This window comes from Parasteatoda tepidariorum, chromosome 10 (genome assembly GCF_043381705.1).
Source record: "Parasteatoda tepidariorum isolate YZ-2023 chromosome 10, CAS_Ptep_4.0, whole genome shotgun sequence".
Classification (NCBI taxonomy): domain Eukaryota; kingdom Metazoa; phylum Arthropoda; class Arachnida; order Araneae; family Theridiidae; genus Parasteatoda; species Parasteatoda tepidariorum.
In genome coordinates this window covers 29,121,974-29,143,966 of record NC_092213.1, presented here as the reverse complement: position 1 = coordinate 29,143,966, position 21,993 = coordinate 29,121,974, and the positions used below count along the sequence as shown (strand labels likewise).

The following is a 21,993-nucleotide window of genomic DNA, read 5'->3' as shown; positions in this document are numbered from 1 at the left end:
AGTAAACATAACATTGCAATAGTTGCCAAAAACAAAAGAGAGAAAAATGCAATTAATAAGCAGACGATATTTAGAAAAGTACAGATATTTAGACTGGAAAACTAAATTATCTGAAATTAACCACACGCGCAGACGATATTTACAAAAGTAAAGATATTCAAACCTGAAAAGGAAAATATATGAGTTATTCCATCAATAAATGCCATAAGTTTGTTTATATCTTCATTATTTTATGAGTTATTAAACATCAAAATGGGTCCGGGAATTTATAAACACACTGTATAACTTAAATAAGAACTTCAGATAAATATTATAATACACACTTGTGACTTTTAAAAAATAATTTTAACTTTCCCGCTTAGAAATTTTCTTAAATGGTTTTAAGAAATTTTCTTAAATGGCTTAGAAATTTTCTTAAAACTTCTTACATGGTTTTTACTGTTAAAACTATTATCTTTTTTTGCTGTATAAATAGATGACATTAAAAAATAATATGGCTGGAATTTTCCTTAATTTAAACGCCATAAAAGTTATACTAAAATTGCTATTATTTAAGTAAGGTTGAAATTAGAGGAACGCAACCTTAAATTTTGTACTTTCTGTTTGTAAATTTTGTTCTTTTGTGCTTAATAATACTGATGAATCTTTATTTGGTTTTTGTAGGTTTTTTAAAAGTCAGTGGTGTTATTTTTTTAATAGTGACGACTTTTATCCTAATTTACAAGTCAGAATCCGAAGAAATAAATTCTGAAATACCCGGAGTTAGAGAAACGTATTCGCAAATCTACCACATTGTCTGTCTGAAGAGTGTGATTAAGCTAGCCATTTTTCTCATGACTTATCAAGTGAGTTAATAAAATTATTTATTTTCTTGGTTAATTTCTTGTGACTCAAATCTCCACAGATAATATACCATAAAAGTATGTTTTTGCAATTTGTGAACCCTTTTTTCCCTTTTTAAACAAAGCGCAACCTCCTTTATGCCTGAGTAATTTTTCTTTTTCTTCTTTTCGAAAAAAAATTTTTTTAACAACAAAAACTAGTATGATTGTGAAAATTACAGAGGGGTAGTCTTAATAAATACGAGGCCTGTCTAAAAAGTATCCGACCTTAATTTTTCCTGCGCAAAGTAGTGACTTTAAGGCGGCGCCTTAGTGCACAGTGGAAAGCGGAACCTTAATGCACATGACTGAATTTTTTCACCGTGTTCGCTTGTGCAACTCGTTGGCTGTTGGTCACCAAGTAAGGTGCTGTTCGTAGTGTTCGTCGGATTTAGTTTTCTCGCAAGATGACTGAACGAATTGAGCAAAGATACTGCGTGAAATTCTGTCAAAAGCTTGATGATTCTCAAAGTCAAACAATTCGTAAGATTCAGCAGGTGTTTGGAGAAGAAGCGATGGTTGTAACACAAATTAAGGAGTGGTTCAACCGATTCAAAGATGGCCGCACATCAGCGGAGGGTGAGCAACGCTGTGGCAGGCCTCAAACTGCTCAGAGTGCAGTTAATGTTGGGAGGTTGCGAAATTTGGGGATGGCAGATCGTCGTTTGGCAGTGCGAGAGATTGCAGAAGAGGTTGGAGTGAGTAAAGATTCTGCACATGCAATTTTACGTGAAGATTTGAACATGAACCGAGTGGCTGCAAAATTCGTACCCAAGTTGTTGTCGCCGGAACAAAAAGCACTCCTCTGCACATTCATCCCAATTGATCCACACTTTCTTAGCCAAACATAGAATTACAACCGTTCGTCAACCTCTCTTCTCTCTAGACCTGTCTCCTTGCGACTTCTAGTTGTATCAAAAATTGAAGACGCCACTGAAAGGATCAAGTTTTGAGAGTAGAGAAGAGATAGTGCTGAACGCGACGACGGAGCTGAACACCATTCCAAAAGAAGACTTCCAGAGGTGTTTCCAGCAGTGGAAGGATCGGTGGGCTAAGTGTGTGCAAGCACAAGGGGCTTACTTTGAAGGGGATTAGGGTCCCAACTCCGTCAGGTATTCGAAATATTTTTTTCGGCCAAAGGTCGGATACTTTTTAGACAGGCCTCGTACAACGTATTAAATATTTTCAAGTTTGTTACCAGACGAAATTAAAAAAATTTTGGAAGAATATCAATGTGGATTTAGAAAAGGAATTGTTTTCCGGCTTTTTGTAGTTAGACAGATTATGGAAAAGTTTTATGAATACGAAATAGATTTTATATATGCTTTGTATCGACTTTCAAGAGAGCATTACTAACAACAGTAAAAAAACAGTACGAAACGACGCACAGGTTTGGTTTACTGTCAAAACTAATAAAACTTATAAAAGTGACAATAAAAAACACCAATGTCAGTGTAAATAAAGTTGGAAGAACAGGCGATGCTAGAACGTATTAAATCATTTAAATTAAAATCGCTTAAAAAAGTTCAATTACCGAAAGATATTAAATTAACTACAATGATTATGCAGATATAAATCTATGAACACAGAAAATAAAAAAGTTATAAGTTATTAAGCTGAAAATTATAAGTTAAAAGTTATTAAGTTGAAAATTATAAGTTATAAGTTAAAAGTTAAAAATTTATAAGTTATAAATTAAAAAGTTATAAGTTAAAAAGTTATAAGTTAAAAGTTATAAGTTAAAATGTAATTTTGTATATTTAACAGAAGAGTTAATAACTAGTAAATTGGCTATTATAAATAACTTTCGTGGGAGATGACGTATTCTGTAATGTATTCAAAGCATATTGTGAAACCATGGTAAGTCTAAATTTTGATGTTTTATTTTCTTAAAATTAAAAATACAATGGCAAAATGTCTCGTTTATAACTACTTATAAAGAAAGACTAATGTGCTAGAAAAGAAAAAAAATAGAATTTTTTTAAAAAAAATTATAAAATATTTTCGCATTTTCAGGCGTTTCGTTTTCGATATAGGGAATTAATAATGTATTACTCTTACCCCTTTCTCTTATCAGTAAAAATAAACAACTCACGACCTATAATTGAATATTAGAAATAAATACGATGATGAACATTTAATCTTGAGAAATATTTTCTGTTATGAATGATTTTGATATGGAGAGATTAATAAATAAATAAGAGCAATAAAATAACCAAATCAATAATAACACAACTTTAACGTCGACACAATTGAATGTGCGAATCAGTGAATCGGCTAATCAGTTAAATGGACAAAATAGTAAATCGGCGGTAATATATCTTTCTTCCTCCTATCTCTACTTTTTTATATTACTTTTTGTTAGTGATAAAAAGGAGAGAAGAGAAATTTTTCTTTCTTACCAAAACATCTGGGTTAGAAAAAAGTAAACGTAATGGAAAATATCTCATCGGAATCAGCTGAACAAATCTAATGATATTGTGTTAGCGATTGCGCCGCCGTTTGTGTAAATTATATATATAAACTTTTTTTTTATTACTCTACAATTTTTTTTAGTTCTTCATTTTTGGAATGAAACTTTAAAAAAAAAATTTTTTGAAATTAAATTTAAACAACTTATCAAAAAGGACTTCCAAATTCTTCATATTTAATGTGACAAATTTATTTTTCCAAATATATATTGTACTGTTTTTTCCCAAAAGAAAGTAAATTCCCTAAGTGGTAAAAAAATTAATAAAGATTTATTTCCACCTTTCCCAATTCTATAGTATTTTAAATAAACACGATGGGTTTTTGATTTCAAACGTACAGACTATAATGTTTTAACTAATGAATTAAAAATATTAAAGGTATCTGATTGGTGCCAACATATTTTTTTAAAGAAAGGCTTATTTAAAATTTTAATTCCATGTTTGATGATCAGAGGTCCTTTAATTATAAATTTTACGTAAATTTAAAAAAAAAAATTATAAAATATTTTTCAAAATATGGGCGAACTTGAGTTTTAGGGGAGTCAGTAAGGTATATACCAGCAATGGTAAAACTGACCTTTTACGATGTATCTTTTCTCAGCATGTAAATAAGATATTATTTCAGTTTTGTTTCACAGAATATTTAATATACATGTTTACACTGTTATAACTGTTAATACACATTTAGACAGAAATTTTTTTTAAAAATTAAAAACTTTTAATTTTTTAACAAGTTTTATCATTTTTGTTCAAAAATCTTTCATAACTCAAGAAATATTCCTGTTAAAGCTAAAACATTATCACAGCATGCAACTGATTTAATCTTAATTCCCCAAAAGTTTTCAAAGCATAAGTAGTTTCTTAGAAAAGGTCAGTTTTAGCATTATTGATATATGCCGTACCGTCTCCCCTTAAAAGTTACAAATTTTTCATGACACGCTAACAGCTTACAGCTCTACAACAAATTGTAATGCATAAATTTCAAAATAATTTTTTTTTCTAGATCAGCGAATGATATGGTTGCTTGTGTCTTGAACTAAAATCTTTTTTAAAAAAAATATCAAAAAAATAATGAAATAAAACTATACATATTCTCTTTAATCTTGAACTTATAAAGAAAAATTCAAAATATTCTAACATAAAGCTTGATAAAAAATATTGGATTCACACTAAGACCTTTTAATTCAAAACATCGTTTACATTATACAAAATGTGCATAAAAAATTTCAAAGAATTCTATAGTAAACTTTTTTTGTCATGTGTGTTAGCGTAAACTTTTTTTTCTTCTCAAAACCAACGTTCTTCAGAAAATTCATTTAAAATGTAAAAAAATTCTGCAAGCAATAAAATTAATAATTTCAAAATTAATTCCTGAAAATGAATTTTGTTTGTCTTAAATATAATTTATTCAAATAAAAAACGGTTAAAATACTCAAAGCATAACCAAAAACCAACGCTCTTCTGAAAATGCAATTAAAATGTAAAAAAAAAAAACAAATTCTGTAAGCTATAAAATTAATAATTTCAAAATTAATTCCTGAAAATGAATTTTGTTTGTCTTAGTATAATTTATTCAAATAAAAAACGGTTAAAATGCTCAAAGCATAACTAAAAACGTTTTAGTTTCGTTTTCTGGAGTTAACTTCCGACTCCGGTTTCGTCTGTCAGCAATACGAAAAAACTATTGGTATAACTTTATTTGTAAAAATTAGAAACTGAAAATTTAACTTACGAAAAAACTATTAGTATAACTTTATTTGTAAAAATTAGAAACTTAAAATTTAACATACGAAAAAACTATTATAACTTTATTTGTAAAAATTAGAAACTGAAAATTTAAAGTGTTTTGGAAAGCTAATGAACTAAAGTTCAAATAAGAATAATAATTATATAAAAAATCGAGATTTTCGTCGAAATTTCATATTTTCACCCAGTGGATACTTAAATTCATTTCAAAACAGAAAAAGCTTCGTACATATTTTTATTTATGTATATCAAACATAGCGACATTTATTTCAGCGAGGACATCAGTATGGACATATACCCTCACGATGGCACTCAACTCCAGGTGACATATTATTTGCCCAGGTGTCAACTGTCATGAGCAATTTTTTTTTATGTATTGAATTAATATGGCGAATCTTACAAAATTTTCTCTTTTAATGTTGTGGCAGTACATTTGAGCTGTATTTATTATTATTATTTTTTGCTGAAACTGTTTTATAAACTTTTGATATCAGGTTTAGGGGTTTAAACGCGCTTAAAAAAATGTGATAACCTTCAATTCCGTTTAAGGTATTTTAAAACGTGGAAGAGAAGTTAATTAAACCTTGTTTTAGAAGCTAGAAGGAAAAACTACCTCTGCGTCGAAATTTTAACATCGAAAAATTGCCAAACATACAGAGGCTCTTAAAAAGATGTTTTTTTGCAACTAAAAAGCAAACCTCTAAAGCAAAAAACAACTTGATTAAAGAACAAATAAAATACCGAAATGCATACAAGAGCTTTTCTCAGTATTTAGACACAAAATTGCGTTTAGACAACGAGGAAACATATTTGATGTTTAGACACTGAGAAAGGTTCTTGTTTAGAGAATTTAAAGCATAGCATGTCCATTTCTGTGCTTTATTTATGCTTTATTCACGTTGTTTTTTGCATTAATCTATAAAGCAAAGAATGTACTCTATCCTCTCTTTAAAAAAAATTCGAGAAAAAAAATATTGCAATTTATTGAAAATAATTTTATTACATATATAACAAGCAAAAACAAAATGGTGTGAGGAGGAATAGTTTCAAAGTAGACAGAGTTTCTAACGGACAGAATTTCTAATAGACAGAAGAGATCTGAAATAAATAAAATAAGAAATGTAAACTAATAAATAAAGTAATAAATGTAAATAATAAATAAATGTAAACTTGATTGAAGATTTAAGACTAAGAAGCCACCTTAGAAACTATTAGAATTTCTTTCTTTTTCTATTTTTACTAATGGAATTCTAGAGAATCGTAACTACAGTATGTCCATTTCTGCACTTTATGTGTTCTTTATTCGCTTTGATGCTTTTGGCTTTAATCTACGTGGCTCAAAGTATACCTTATCCTTTTTGGAAAAACCTGCTAAGCTTGTATTTTTTTTTCCCGAGGAAAAGAGAAGATTGGAGAAAAACTTCTATGGTTTGTCGTAAGGAACTTAATTTCATATTTAACAACTAAAACAAATGGTATGAAGAGGAATAATTTCTAAACAGATAGAAATTCTAACGGACAAAGTTTCTTTTAAACAAAGTTTTTAATAAATAGAATTACAATATATGAAAAAAATAAAAGAATAAATGAATTAATAAATTGTAAACACACACATGATTGAATATTTAAGTCTACGCCATTTCTGAAACTAAAGGACAAACTTCTATTCTTTGACGTAAAGAATTTAATTGCATATAACAACTAAATCAAAATGGTATGAAGAGGAATAGTTTCTAAACCAGGGTTTCTTAACCAGTGGTTCATGGACCTCTTAGGAGTCCATGGGTCATATTTTGGGGGTCCACCGACTACTCCTAATTTTTAAAACGTTTGTATCAGTAATATTTAAATAACATTGATCTTTTTTTCTTTCTAAAAGGTGAAAATACATACATATTTGAAACTAGGTGATCGAGATACCCCAAATTCAGTACGGACTGCACACAGCCCTCTAATATCCCTGTCATATTTTTAACATCCTCCACTAACCGGCTTTCAGTTTGCACCATCATGGGCAACCCCCTGATGACGCCCGCTGTACTATTTTTATTATCTCCTATCAAGCTACGTACATTTGACACCTTGTTCAGGTTACTAGATCTAGACTTTTTTACTAAGAAGAAAGCCCAGTTTTTGAAATCTGGAACATTAGACAAACTTGGATTTGGTATTCCACAAAAATCTCTGGTTGAGGCATCTCTCAAAGTTGCATATCATATTGCTAAAAGCAAGAAACCGCATACTATTGGAGAGACGTTAATTAAGCCATGTGCGCTGGAGATGGTTGAATTAGTTTGTAGATTGGAACAGAGAAAAAAAACTTGAGGCAATTCCATTTTCAAATGATGTGACACAGTCAAGAATAGTTGAAATTTCTTGCAATATCTTGAAAAAGATCATCGATGAATTGAAAGTATCGCCATTTCCCTTTAGTATGCAACTGGGTGAAACTACAGATATCTCGAATTATAGTCAACTTCTTGTTTTTGTTCGTTACGTGTCTCTTGATACTATCAAAGAAGAATTCTTATTTTATGAGTCTCTTTTGCAAACTACAAAGGCAGTTGATGTTTTAGCAATATTAAATGTTTCCTTTACCAAACAAGACTTCGGCTGGAAAGAAAAACTTCATTCACTTCGTACATATGGAGCACCTGTGATGCTTGGCAATAAATCTGGTTTTGCCCTGTTGGTAAAAAAAAAGTCTCCTAATGTTCTTGTTACTCATTGTTTTTTATATAAACATGAGCTGTCTACAAAAACTCTTCCAACCAGCTTAAAAGAAGCATTATCAAAAGTTATTAAAACTGTAAATTTTATTAGACGTAGAGCTCTTAATCATCGTCTCTTCGAAACGCTGTGTCAAGAAATGGACGTAGAGCATGAGGTACTTCTGTACCACACGGAATTGCGCTGGCTGTCACGAGGGCAGGTTTTGAAACAATTTTTCATGTTGAAGATCGAATTATCACTTGTTCTAGAAGAAAAAGATAACTCATTCTTCGAATAAACAAAAAAGATTTTACCTATAAATTGGCTTACCTGGCAGATAATTTTAACCGCATGAACAATATAAGTCTTTTAATCCAAGGACCCGATATACCATTATGGATGCAACTGAGAAATTACAAGCATTCTAATTGAAGATGCCACTTTGAAAAAAATAGAATTCAAAATATATATTGAGATATATGCAAACTTTTAAATGTTGGACGAATTCTGAAAATGGATCTTGGCAAGATAATTTGTTACAGAATAACTTAAAAAATGAAATCTGTGAGCACCTGGAAGTACTTCAAGTTTCATTGAAAAAATATTTTAAATTGGATGAGATAAAGATAAAAGATAAGTTGTGGATTTGTCTTCCTTTTCTTTGTGATATTTACTGTATCGATGATATGAACCTTGCCAAAGATGAGCTTATAGATCTTAGAACAAAGTCCTTGCTAAAAATGGATTTCGATTCAAAAACACTCGAAGAGTTCTGGTCTTCTGTGAAAGAAGCCTATCCATTGCTTGTAAAGCGAGCTATTTCAGCTATAATTTCGTTAGCTACAGTGTATCTTAACGAAGCCGGACTTTCCACAGTTATGACAATAAAAACAAAACATCGTTATCGATTGAATGAACATGTTATGCGCGTTGTTGTCGAAAACCATCCCTCTATTCAATTTATTAATTAAGGAAAAGCAGCAACAACCTTCAAACTAAAAATTTTAATTTTAAATATTTTATATGCTATTGAAATAATAAAATTAAATGCTAAATTAAATTAAATACTAAAAATTGATGTTTTTTGCAATTTTTTTTCTCAGGGGGGTGGTCCGTGACTTCTTAAAAAATTTTAAAAAGGGGTCCTTTGTATCAAAAAGGTTAGGAAACGCTGTTCTAAACAGATAGAAATTCTAACAGACAAAGTTTCTATTAAACAAAGTTTGTAATGGGGTTAAAATATATGAAATAAATAAATAAATGAATAAAATGTAAACACACACATGATTGAATATTTAAGTCTACGTCATCTCTGAAACTAAACTAACTAATTCCTTGTCATTTCAACAAATTTTCGCCTCTTAAAAGCTTTTGAGCAACTTAAAGCCCGGATAAACCCAAAACCGCGAAAATATATTTCAATTGGTAACACACAAATAGTATAACTTAACACTGCCCAAAGTCCATAGAGAATTAGAGATTGCGTTTACTTCTAAATAAACGCAGTGCAGCGAAGTTTTCTTCAAATTGATGCCAAAAGGGCATCTTGTAATAGTGACATAAATGACGCAATGGTCAATGTTCATAATAAAGTTGTCAGAAACATTACGTCGACTTCTCGATAAATGTAATGTCACGAATTGATAATTTGGCATGGATGTGTCGATGTTTATGTAAAAAATATGCCAAGAAAATATTCTGTTATAATTTTACTTAAATTTCACTGTTATTGATACTTTTTGCTTCTTTTAAAATTTAGATAGCTTTTGTTGCTGTTGAGGCTGTGAGCAAACTCAAATTTATTGAAGCTGGAGTTCACACAGAGACTATGGCTCTTTTAGAAATTCCAATGACGCCATTCGCTGTTATCGTTTCTCTCTATATTAGTCGTTTTGCTGTGGGACTCAACTGTTTCAAAGTCTTTTTAAAAGCATTTCCTATTAAGTACGTATGTGCTTTTCAATTTGTATTTCATTACTTTAAAAATAGTTTCCTAACTTTGGACTCCAAATGTAGCAGTATTACGGATTTACTATTATACTATGGATTTTCCATAATTCTTATGGGTTTAGTTAATTTCAGCGACATTACTTCTGAAAACTACGTAAAAGCTTTAAAATGTAGTGATGGAAAATAGATTTCTTAAAAAAGTAAAAAATAGAAAATACGAAAAAATTACTCATTGAAATACAAAGCTAAAATAAACCATTAATAAATAAAATAATAAATTATAAATATTATACTTAACTAAAGAAGTATTTGTGGTTTTTAATTTATCAGGTATTTTCAATAAGTTATCTGTTTCAAATAAACATTTTATTAATTATTCGTCATTGCCTTTGTGCTAACATTCACTTACTTTTGAAGTCCGAAGCATCGAGTAATGAAGTGTCATGTCACCATGTGTCTGATGATGTTAAGAATATATGTCACGTGTTGCTAGCAGGGGGAAGGAAGAACATAAACAATTATTTTTAATACCAAAAAGAAATCCAGAATCCAAAAACTAATTTAAATGGCATAGCTTGTGTATAGGCTGAGCCTATATTGGTCATGTGTGATTTACGAAACAGGGATCTTGGACAGTTGTTGTAAGTTTAAGATATTGATCTAGTATCCATGCATCAAAACCAACTCACTCTCAGAAAAATCGCGCAACTTTGAAATAATGTCTTCAACTATAATTATCGGCAAATTTGCTGCAATCCAAATTCGGTGTAAATTTAAACCATTTTCCAGTCGTTGAATATGATATCGTGTAATTGAGTTTACAAAGTATGATAATTTAGTGCAACTAAGCCCAAAGATAAGGTTTTATTCTATCTTATAATCAGCGTTGCACAGACAACCTGATTCTGAGTTTACGCAATATTCAACTTCACAGACTTTCTAATTCTGAATCCAGCCCAGTGGATAAGAGAATTCCTGGAAAAAGCCTTAGGAAAAACTCGTGGGGGACTTTTCTATGGAATTAACAAGCATTTGTTTTACATGGAGAGGAAAAGCATGAAAACAACCCCATGGCTAGAACGACGACAAGAGGATACTAACCCATGAGCCGTTTACTATAGAGGATATATTTTAAGTCAGCACTGTGGTCTGTGCGATCCGGGAGCAGAATTCGTATCAATCAACCACCGTTGGGATTCGAACCTGGGTCATCTAATTGAAAAGTGAATGATCTATTCCTTGAGCCATCGCGGCTGCCTATGTTAAGGTAGCAGCAAATTCGAACAATATTATGGTTCAATAAAGGCCAACATTTCTTTCAGTGGAAAATCATATTTCAAAATGTGTTCTTCTTGCCTACATAAGAGTGCAAATGTGAAGTAAAAGTTAAATAAAAAAATAAGAGCTTAAATGAAAAAGTAAATAAAAATTATAAACTTTTAACAAAATGCTTTAACAGCTATTCTATTTTAAAAAGCTTATTGTTAAAGAATTATCTGGAACAAAAAAACATAATGACAGAATACAATGCTTTGCTTTACTAAGAAAATAGAGAAATTGTTTCAAAACTTTAAAACATGAAAATTCAACATACGGAGTATTATGTAATTCCCGTCCTTCATATGAATAATCTAAAATTCCACTGAAAAATTCAGAGGGGGTGATAAAAAGCATGAAGAGTATGAAAACTTACCATAAAACATGGAGTTCGCAAATCATGAAAATGAAAACCTCGAAAAACTCATATAGTTGTCGACGTCAGCTCGGAAACAACTACAAAAAGAAGCTACAAACTTGCTGACTACAAAAAGGTTGGTTATTTATTACAAGAGTTGTCCGTCGTAGCGGTGCTTGCTGACATCATTGTCAAGTCTACAGCGTAAAAGACGATTCCTGAAAGTGCTCGAAGATGCCAATAAGATCTCCCAGCGTGCCCCCCCCCCCAGATTCAGAACCTGCACGCGTTTTCACGATTTCCACCCTTTCAAAGTAGTTTGCTATACCCCATGTATAATGGTAAGTTCTCCTCCACTTGATGTCTTTTATCACCCCTATGAATTCGTCAATTTAATTTCGGAACATCTTGTATATCTTTAGAATCCTAGTTGAAAAATTAAATTACAAGCAATACATACTAAAGGTTACAATTTAATATTTAAGTGAAGTAAGAAAATGAAAATAAAATTATCAAAACCTGACGAATAATTAGAAGGAAGATTAAAAACATCCAAACCTGTTTAGTTGCTGGAGAAAACTGAGAGTAGGTTACTGACTATTAGAAGCACTCGGGACTTACATCAAACAATAAAACTAGTTTTGGGTGTTTTTAAACCCACTTCGAAAACATTTCTGCTTTTTTCTCATTTAAATATCAATTTAGGACCTGTAATGTACACTGGTGGACAAAATTAATGAGATGGAAAGCATTTTCGCACATTCATTCGCACATGCAAGATACCCGCACACCGCTCCATGTGTTTGACAATGGTTCCGTGAATGCCCAGAGGTACAGGCAGGAGGTCCTAGAGCCCTATGTGTGCCTTTTCAGGGGCGCTGTTGGCTCTGAGTTCATTTTTATGGACGACAATGGGCGACCACATAAAGCTCTCATGGTTGATGAGTATCTGGAAAGCGAGGATATTCAACGAATGGATTGTCCTGCCAAATCCCCTGACCTAAATCCTATTGAACATGCTTAAGATGCTCTTGAGAGAGCTATATCGATGCGTCAACCTCCCCCCAGAACCATTCTGGAGTTAAAAATTGCTCTGGTGGAAGAATGGGAGGGTCTTCCACAAGTCCTCCTTAACTCCCTTATTAACAGCATGCATACTCGTTGTGCATGCTGTCTGTCTGTCAGGGGTGACCATACACCATGCTAGAGGCAACACACACTGTACAAGCCTCACTTTTATTGTCATCTTTTATCCTTAAGTTCAGACTACATTGGATTTATTGGCAATAGGTCTTGCCATTGAATGGCACTTTCATTTTTGTTTTGCATACTTTATTATCATGGAATAAGCTATATCCATACCAATTTTCATTTATTTATATTCAGTATTTTTTGAGATATTTGGGAAAATGTCTTCCATCTCTTAATTTTGTCCACCAGTGTATGTATTTTTTCCCTTATTTTTTTTAACAAGCCTTCTAAAAATATTGAGGCCGACAATTGGAAAATACTCTATGTATTTTTTACGCAAGTGTTAAATTTAGACATTATTATTTACACTGTGGTTTTTAAAGTAAGGCATTCCCGTTACATTCCGTTGTAACTAGAGGTGTCATGGAGGCTTCACAATTTCATGACCAACGGTGTGGATATGGCACTGTGGTCAGCACTGTGCACAGGCCAACTTCCGAGATAAGTTTGTAGTTATCGATCTGAAGCTGGGTTGAGCTTCTCACCACTACAGGGGTTCGAATCCCAGTTCTTCACAAGGACAGTTCAGTGCCTCAACCACTGAGCCACAGCGGGTTACATTCAGATAAAATATATGTATTAAAACTAAACTCAAAAAATTACCTTTCCAATTTGTACTATAAAGCAGTTTTTTTTTTTTTTTTTTTTTTTTTTTTTTTTTTTTTTTTTTTTTTTTTTTGTAGAGGAAAACTGCTAAAAAAATAGTAAGTTAAAGTTATATGAATTATGAAGTGTCTTATTGCATATTTATTCATATTATAAGTCTTGTATTAATGATTGATAATTTTTTTGTTGAATATTTAAAACAGGTTACTGTTTGGTGTTTTATTTGCTTTCCTAGTTTCATGGACTTACAACGTTAAACTGGAATCTGGTGGTTTTCCCACTTATTATTATGTTGTGATAGTTTTGAGCTTTACCCTGCATCAGGTACGAATATGATATTCTTACTTAAAAATTGTTTTATTACTTAAAAAAACGTAGCAAACAAGAAAGAGAAAAAAACGTAAAATTTATGGTTTTAAATTGGCAGTTGAGTTAATAGTGCTAAAATGTAAAATTAACGAAGTAAATCCGTAGATTCAGCAGTTATTTACCATACAGCAACAAGTTTTTTCCCCCCGTAAAAATCCATAATCAGACTGGTTTTTTACCTCGTAACATAACAAGTTTTTACAATCTATTGTTCCCTGAGCCACTGCGGCTCAAGTGTTATATTACGAAGAAATAGTAATAGGGAAAATTTCGCTTCAGTATTGTGTAAGTTTGAGAATAAAGTGGAATCGCAATTTTATTTATATGATGTTCAAAACCATAAAATAATGGCTAAAAAATACGAACAAGTATGGATGGTGTTTTCTACACTAGGGAACGCTGCAAGCTCGGTATCGCATAAATTTCCGGGTTACTGTTTCCGTTGTATTTTAAAGCCATTTGGCATCATTGTGTTTTGAGATTCTTGCAAACAATGTATTTGATTACTTATTACTTGTGTTTACAATGCTAACAATACTGGTGTTTACAATGCTAAAAGTGTTAACACTAACGTAAGATGGTGCACAGCTTGCAACAAGAACAAACAGTAATAAACTTATGGAAAGAGGCCATATCAAGACTGCCAAAAAAGCGAGTTATTCAAAATCTAGCAACCATGTCACCTTTTTTAACAATATATCTTTAAAAAACTAAAACAAATTTGCACTTCAAACTCACCAGAATTACATATTAACATTAATATCTTATGAAATATAGCAGATTTGAGCTCAGAAATTATCTAATTTATTTCCTTTATTGAAAGCAAAATTATCCGTTTGAAAACATCGCCTATCAGAATAACATGTAGTAAGCAGCTGCAAAATTCTTAACCGGAACTAGAGTATGTGCCGAGCTCGAGATTGTTATTGTGTACATTTCTATTGAAAACACCATCCATTGGAAATAATCGAAAAAATGATTGGAGAAAAATTAAAGCTTGGCAAAAACTAAAATTTCAATTGACGGTTTTAATCCGTTAATGATTGGAGTGAAAAACGGGGGGAAATCGCTTTATCAACAAAACTGCTTTAAACTGATAAAAATACGGAAAAATTCCAAAAGAAAAATGGGTGTTTTCTACAACTTGTGCATTTCTGCTGCAGGAATTATTATGACGCTTAAAACGTCATTGAAAATAATAATTATAAACAACAACTACATGTAGTTGTAATTATGAATAACAACCACATTTATTCAAAAATTTAATTTAAAACTAAAAGTACTGAGTGATGCAATTTTTTTTTATCAGAAACACATTATGCAAATGCTATTACCAGAAAAAAATTAATGTTCTGTATTTAATACTTATAGTTTAATGCAATGAGCCTTAACATGGTTTAAAATCGGGAATTCACGGGGTTTTCATTATGAATGTGTAGAACAGTCATGTCAAAGATACGGCCCGCGGGCCACATCCGGCCTCCGGTTCGTATCAATACGGCCCGCGATCGCGATGTGTCACAGAAAGAAGAATCGTGTTTTTTAGAGCTTTTATAGACTTAACTCGATTCCTCTACGGAAGTTTTAAAATGTGCACACTACATTTATAAGTAATTTCAAGGGCAGTGCGTGCCTAGACAAGCGAGAGAGATAGACAGTCACGCCATTTCTTAGCAACAAGCGGAATCTTCGAATGGAATATACTTAGCAGCACAACTACGGATGGCGCTCCTGCCATGGCTGGCAAACATTCAGCCGTTGTAACTAAATTAATACAGAAAACATTAGGGAATTTGGTGGGATTTCCCTGTATAATTCATCAGGAATCATTGGCATTCAAACATTTAAAAATGGACCATGTCATGAAACTTATAATTAAAATAGTAAATTTTATAAGGAGCAGAGGACTAAATCACCGACAGTTCAGGCAGTTTTTACAAGATTTGGACGAGAATTATTTTGATGTCCCTTATTTCACCGAAGTTCGTTGGCTCAGTCGAGGAGTAGTTTTAGAAAGATTTTCTCCATTACGTGACCCCATTCATGCTTCCATGTTAGAAAATGGCAACCCAATTGATTATGACAATGACTGGTGGATTGATTGTGCCTTTTTGGTAAATATGAATTAACACTTGACTGAGCTGAATGTAAAGTTACAGGGTAAAAATCTGATTGTCACTCAAATCTATTCAAGCCTTTGAAACAAAGTTGAGGCTGTGGGAAAATCAGGTAAAAAATTAAACTTTGGATCATTTCCCTCATTTAAAATCATTTGGCACAGTGAACGAAAAAAAAAAATTGAATCAATATTCTCAACTTCTGCAAAATCTGATCACGGAATTCAACAATCGTTTTGAAGACTTCCGCAAAATGAATGAAACGGAATTCCCAATTTTCAACAATTCATTCAATTTTGAAGCTTCACAGGCACCAGTTCATTTGCAAATGGAGTTAATAAATCTTCAATCGGACAGTATTTTGAAAGAAAAATTTGAAGAGGTTAACGCTCTTACATTTTATACACAATATTTCAAGAGTTTGGATAAATACCCGGAATTAAAAAAGCATGCAGCACGCATTCTGTGCATGTTTGGTAGCACCTATTTATGCGAGCAGATGTTTTCCGCCATGAAAATAAATAAGAACAAACATCGCGCAAGACTTACGAATGAGCATCTCCAATCAATTCTTAAAATAATTATAACAAATATGAAACCGGACATCAATGAGCTTGTCAAAAACAAGAGAAGTCAGGTATCTGGATCCTCGAGCTCAAAATAATTACCATCTGTTATAACTTTGATATGATTTTTAATAACCGTATATTATAAACTATATAATTAGATAAATCAAATTTTATAATAATTCAGTACATTTTTTTTATTTGCATATGGCCCTCCTACATATTCTAAATTTAATATATGGCCCTCTGCAAAATTGAGTTTAAAACCTCTTGTGTAGAACATGCTCGTATATTCTTAACATAATCTTAGCATGTTCTCAATATATTCCCCAATTGATTATGAAATCAATTGTATAAAGCATCTAAATTTTGTTTTATTTATTTTAGGCAGTCGTCGTCTGTCTACATATTTCTGTGGGCTCTTTCTTGAACCGAGTGAGTGACCCTGCCATTGGAGGGACTTATATGACCATCTTAAATACCTTCCTTAATCTTGGAAGGAATTGGTCATCCACTGTGGCTCTATGGTTAGTGGATGTGCTCACGTATAAGACATGTGAGAATCCTATTTACAACTGTAACAATGCAGAAACAGCATCGGTAAGTAAAATTTTTTTCTCCTTATTTGAATCCTTAGGCTTCAAAAGTATAATCATTGTACAGGGTTACTTCGGCAGATAACAACAATCTTTTTTCTAAAAATATTTTTAAAATAGATAATAGAGAAAATAGTTTTTAAATTACTGAAAACTGGTTTATTAATATTTAAAAAAAACAATGAAAGTTAAAAAAAAATTACGTAAGCATTATGAGAGAGGTGCGTCATTTACTTTTGCTGACAAGGGGAGAAAAAATAAAAAATACCGAAACAATTTTTCAGGGGTCCCATTTCTTATACCAGCGAGCATCAACGTGCCCGCCATTGTTCGACCACAATAAATATATTTGACTTCATTAAAATGTTATGTAAAAGTACAAATTCCAATTACAAATTAATCTTGAGAAAGCAAAAGGTGCTCGCGGTCCACCCGGTATTCTAGATTGTGCTTTAATGAACAAAAAGGTCGGGAACCCCTTACATAATGCTATGAACTAGGCTATTTGCTAAGCTTCCTAAATATAAATCATTGACAGTATAAAATATTTAATTCAAATAGTAAAAAATCATTATGCCTCATGCATTTTTGGTTTTAGTTTTTTTTTTTTTTTCATTAAAAAAATTATAAATTTTTTCCCCTTCTTATTACAGAAATGTATGGCTGCCGGTCATAAATGCGTAACTACTGTGGATGGTTTTTCTGTCGAATCTGTCGCTTGCGTTATTTTTGGATTTCTTTGGCTAAGATGGGGCCGTAAAGTTATAGTGAAACTACAAGGTACATTATCATCAGATTGGAAAACCACAAAGTAAGTTCTTTTCCTCCTTATTTTTATTCACTTATTTACGTACCGAAAGTCCCGCTTGGGTATATTGCTGAAATCACGTGGTTTAGCTTGGCGTTTTAACATTGCAGTTAATAGGCTCAGTTTATTTTCACGCTGAAACAATTTTCAAATTAGATTTAACTGGATAACTGCAAGTGACGTCACGCATGTTAGTCGAACTTGATTTACTGAATCGCGACGTAAATAAATTCCACGATTTACTCACGGAGGACGTCGTTTGCAGGTATCCTATGGGAAACCAAAGGGTTCTTTCCATTCTATTTCGAGTTATCTAAGCCCATCAAGTATCAACTCTCTTAATTCATACATTATATATTCTTACTCGTCCCGCAATGGACTGATCATAAAGACACGGCTCCCAGCACATCACAGAGGTCAAGCATCACTGGCTGCGGTCAGTATGCGGGTGGATGACCACTTGGATCAGTCTGCGTAGGCACCGAGGGTGTGCGGTATTGGTCCTCGTTAAACTGTTCTACCGTAAAGTGCTTGACTACGCATGCAGGTCGTCGGGCCATGTGGAGGATGCCATCCCCTCTGCAGAGGATCAAAATTGTGATGGCATGTCTGCGGATCATCCTCCGGGATGTTTCCCAGACCGTCTCCAATAGCCCATTGGGTAGCTCTGGTGCGGCGTAAATGAACGACAACAACAACAATATATTCTTACTCAGGGATTCTTTTACTATATATTTCATACCTAACACATAGACTGGCACGAAGCCACGTAGAACATAAATCAACTAATTATGCATGGAAGATACCAGGTACACACACACACAAAAAAAAAATTATCTTGGTTACAAGAAAATGCATAAACAAATAATAAATCTAAGTTAAGTAAAAGACGTAAACGAGAAATAATTATATTTCAACAAATTTCATGCTCGGTACGGCGCTGTATTTGATTAACATTCTAACTTATGTGAGAAACTTAGTTCAACTTTAACACGCCATTTTACTCATAAAAGACAGCTGACGTCATAGGTCAGATGTGTGGGTATTTGTAATCGTCTTCATCTAGTACGCAATTGAAGAGCTGAGTAGAGGAAGGTTAAAATAAGTATAAACTCCACTCATTTTTTAACATTTATTTATTATATGATGTTATAAATTTAAAATTGAAATAACTTTATAATTCCTTTGACATATTTACTTATATTTCCCTATTTAAATAATAATCTAAGTAAAATATTTTTCCTATTATAGGTGCATCCAACTTCAAAACCTGGAATCTATAGTCTCAAAATCTTGAACTAATTGTGAAAACTCATGATCTTGGAATTTCCCAAATAAATACAGAGTCCATTTCTTGTTTTAAAATGCATATCTCTGACCTGATTTTTCCATAATTATTTTAATATTATTGTTATTGCCATTTCTTTGTCAGTTAATATTTTTTAATAACTCATTTTTTGAGCATTTTATTTAACAACAAAAACTTCAGATCATTTATATTTGCTGAATTTCTAAAATACCTATTATACTTTTTTTTGCATTTAAATAGAGAAAACTGAATTTTAATAAAGGCTATTTTTATCATTCGTATTCAAGTCATTACTTTTTATTTTTTTCCTCCACGAACGTGAAATTTGCAGGACGGATAAAGCATGTTGTGGTATGCAAATGATTAGCGTATCAGAGCATTCATGCAAAACATGCGGCGGTAGCGACACGCACAGTATGTTTCTCATACAGAAATTTAATTCCAGCGTTGTTCTTTAGCAAAAACGTTTTTGTTATTCCTCGTGTAAGAAGGAGAAATGCTACCAGCAAGTGCCTGAGTTTGATCGAGGTTGCATTGTGACCTACCGAGATTGCGATTTATCATGCCAAAGTATTGCTGCTCGCGTTGGTCGAGATCTCATGACTGTTAGCGGAATATAGAATGCCGTGCAGGATCTCAGCTGCCCCCTATCACTAACAGCCTAGAAGATAGACACGTTGTCCACATGGCCTTAAAGGATCGTACAGCCACGTCACGAACGCTGAGTCGACAAATGAGGTCATTTGCAAGACAACAAATGTCTGCACGAACAGTTGGACGACGTTTGCAGCAGCAATGACTGTCAGCACGGCGACCATGGCTTTGGCTACCCTTGACGTTGCATCGCAGACGGGAGCGCTTCTAATGGTGTGATCAACGAAGAACCTGGACGCAGAAATGGCATGACGTCGTCTTTTCAGACAAATCCAGGTTCTGTATACAGATTCATGATGACCGCATCCGTGTTTGGCGACATCGTGGAGAACTCCCATTGGCAGCTTGCATTCGATATCTTAATAATGGCCCGTCACCTGGAGTAATGGTATGGGGTGTCATCGGATACCCGTCTCGATCACCTCTTGTTCACATTGCCGGCACTTCGAACAGAAACCGTTACATTTTTTATGTGTTAGGCAGGGATGAGATTTTTCCGCTTTTTTCACTTTTTTTTCTTGAATTTCAGCTTTTTTTTTATCAAAATTTCAGATTTTCTAAAAATTTCACTTTTTTTTTTATAAGTATTCCGCTTTTTTCAAAAAATTCACCGATTTTCAAAGAGAAACAGAAAATTCAAACTACATACATAGCTATTCATTCTTTCTTATTTTTACTTATTTTAGCTATTTTTCCCCTTTTACACATAGCAGATAAGATTTTCCAAATTTTTTACCCGCCCTCCAAATAGATCTGATTTTCGTAGTTCAAACGACGCTGCTTCTGACAAGCTTTTTAGAGGTCCCAAGCCTGGAATCTGCTAATATCTCGATTCTTATTCAAATGATTTTAATATCAAACATAGCTTTTCATATTTGCGTGTTGTGATTCTTATTCACGCGAATTGAATATTGTACGTTGCGATTCTTATTTACGAGATTTGAAAATCCGATATTGTGATTCTTATTTACGCCCTTTTAAAAACCTATGTAGCGATTCGTATTCACGCCAATTTAAAATTCAATGTCTTGATTTGCTCATGCGGTTTATAATATCAAATATTGATTTCCGTATTTATACGTGATTTTAGAATAGGGCATTGGGATTCGCATTCACGCATTCTAAAAATTATGCATCATAATTCTTATTTACGCGATCTAAAAATTATGAATCGTGATTTGTATTTACGTGTTTTAAAAATTCTATATCCCAGTTTTTTTCTTCTCATCTTCAAAATCGTATATCTAGTTTCATATTCATGTGATTTCAGAATCCATAATTGTTATTCATATTCCAGGGATGAGATTCTTTCGCGGATTTCCGGTTTTTTTCAGATTTTTCCATTTTTTCCGCTAATTTCCGCTGAAATTTTTTTTTGCACAAGTTAAAATATTTTATGAGGTATTTAATTTTCCCCGGAGGGAAATTATTGAAGTCCCTTTTCCTAGCTCCCTCTGAAGTTTCTCTAAAAATCATTTCCTTGGGATAAAACTGGTTGACCTTTATACAGGGATGAGATTTTTTTTGTCTCTCGAATTTCAGCCTTTTTATCAAAAACTCCGATTCTCTAAAAGTTTCGTTTTTCTAAAATAAATATCCCGTTTTTTTTAAAATTCAGTCATTGAAGTAAAATAATTATATTTATTTACGATTTTCAAAGATAAACTGAAAATTCAATCTATGCCCTAGCTGCTAAACCCTTCCGCATTTTTACTTATTTTAGCTATTTTCTCCGATTTCACGCACAGAAAATAAGATTTTCCTTATTTTTTATCCGTCGGCTGGATAGCTCGTATTTTCGTAATTCAGACGTCGCTGCTTCTTGTATTCTGGCGTGAAAACAAACAAAAAAAGAGGAAAAAAATAGAGGTGGATTTGCGGTGAAAATATTTATTTGCTCATTCAATTAATCTTGTGAATTTTTATTTATTATATCTAAACAAAAATAGTACAAACAAGCCTATTAGAAATCAGAAGTCCTGACTCTGCAAATATCTCGATTTTTATTCACGCGATTTTAATATCAATCATCGATTTTCGTATTTACGTGCTTTAAAAGTTGCGCATTGCGATTCTTATTTACGCTATTTAAATATCGTATATTATGATTCTTATTTACGACATTTAAAAATCCAATATCGTGTTTTGTATTTATGCATTTTTAAAATCTCGATTTTATTATCAAATCTCGATTTTCGTATTTACCTGATTTAAAAGTTGAACGTTGCGATTCTTATTCAGGCGATTTAAATATTGTAGGCTTATAGTTGCTGGCAAAACTA

The 21,993-nt window shown here is 32.4% G+C and overlaps 1 protein-coding gene across 4 annotated transcripts in view; it reads left to right on the top strand.

Annotated features, from left to right (window-relative positions):
* Window positions 1-19,334, top strand: part of LOC107437623 (acetyl-coenzyme A transporter 1) — a 31,261-nt gene extending 11,927 nt beyond the window's left edge. For all 4 annotated transcript variants that reach the window (XM_016049699.3, XM_016049700.4, XM_016049701.3 and 1 more), the window contains exons 4-9: window positions 664-845; window positions 9,570-9,754; window positions 13,496-13,616; window positions 16,732-16,944; window positions 17,594-17,751; window positions 19,000-19,334. In XM_016049699.3, coding sequence (XP_015905185.1) covers window positions 664-845; window positions 9,570-9,754; window positions 13,496-13,616; window positions 16,732-16,944; window positions 17,594-17,751; window positions 19,000-19,045 — 905 coding nt within the window. In that variant the 3' untranslated portion in view covers window positions 19,046-19,334. The remainder of the gene's footprint in view (window positions 1-663; window positions 846-9,569; window positions 9,755-13,495; window positions 13,617-16,731; window positions 16,945-17,593; window positions 17,752-18,999) is intronic.
* Window positions 19,335-21,993: the final 2,659 nt, after the last annotated feature.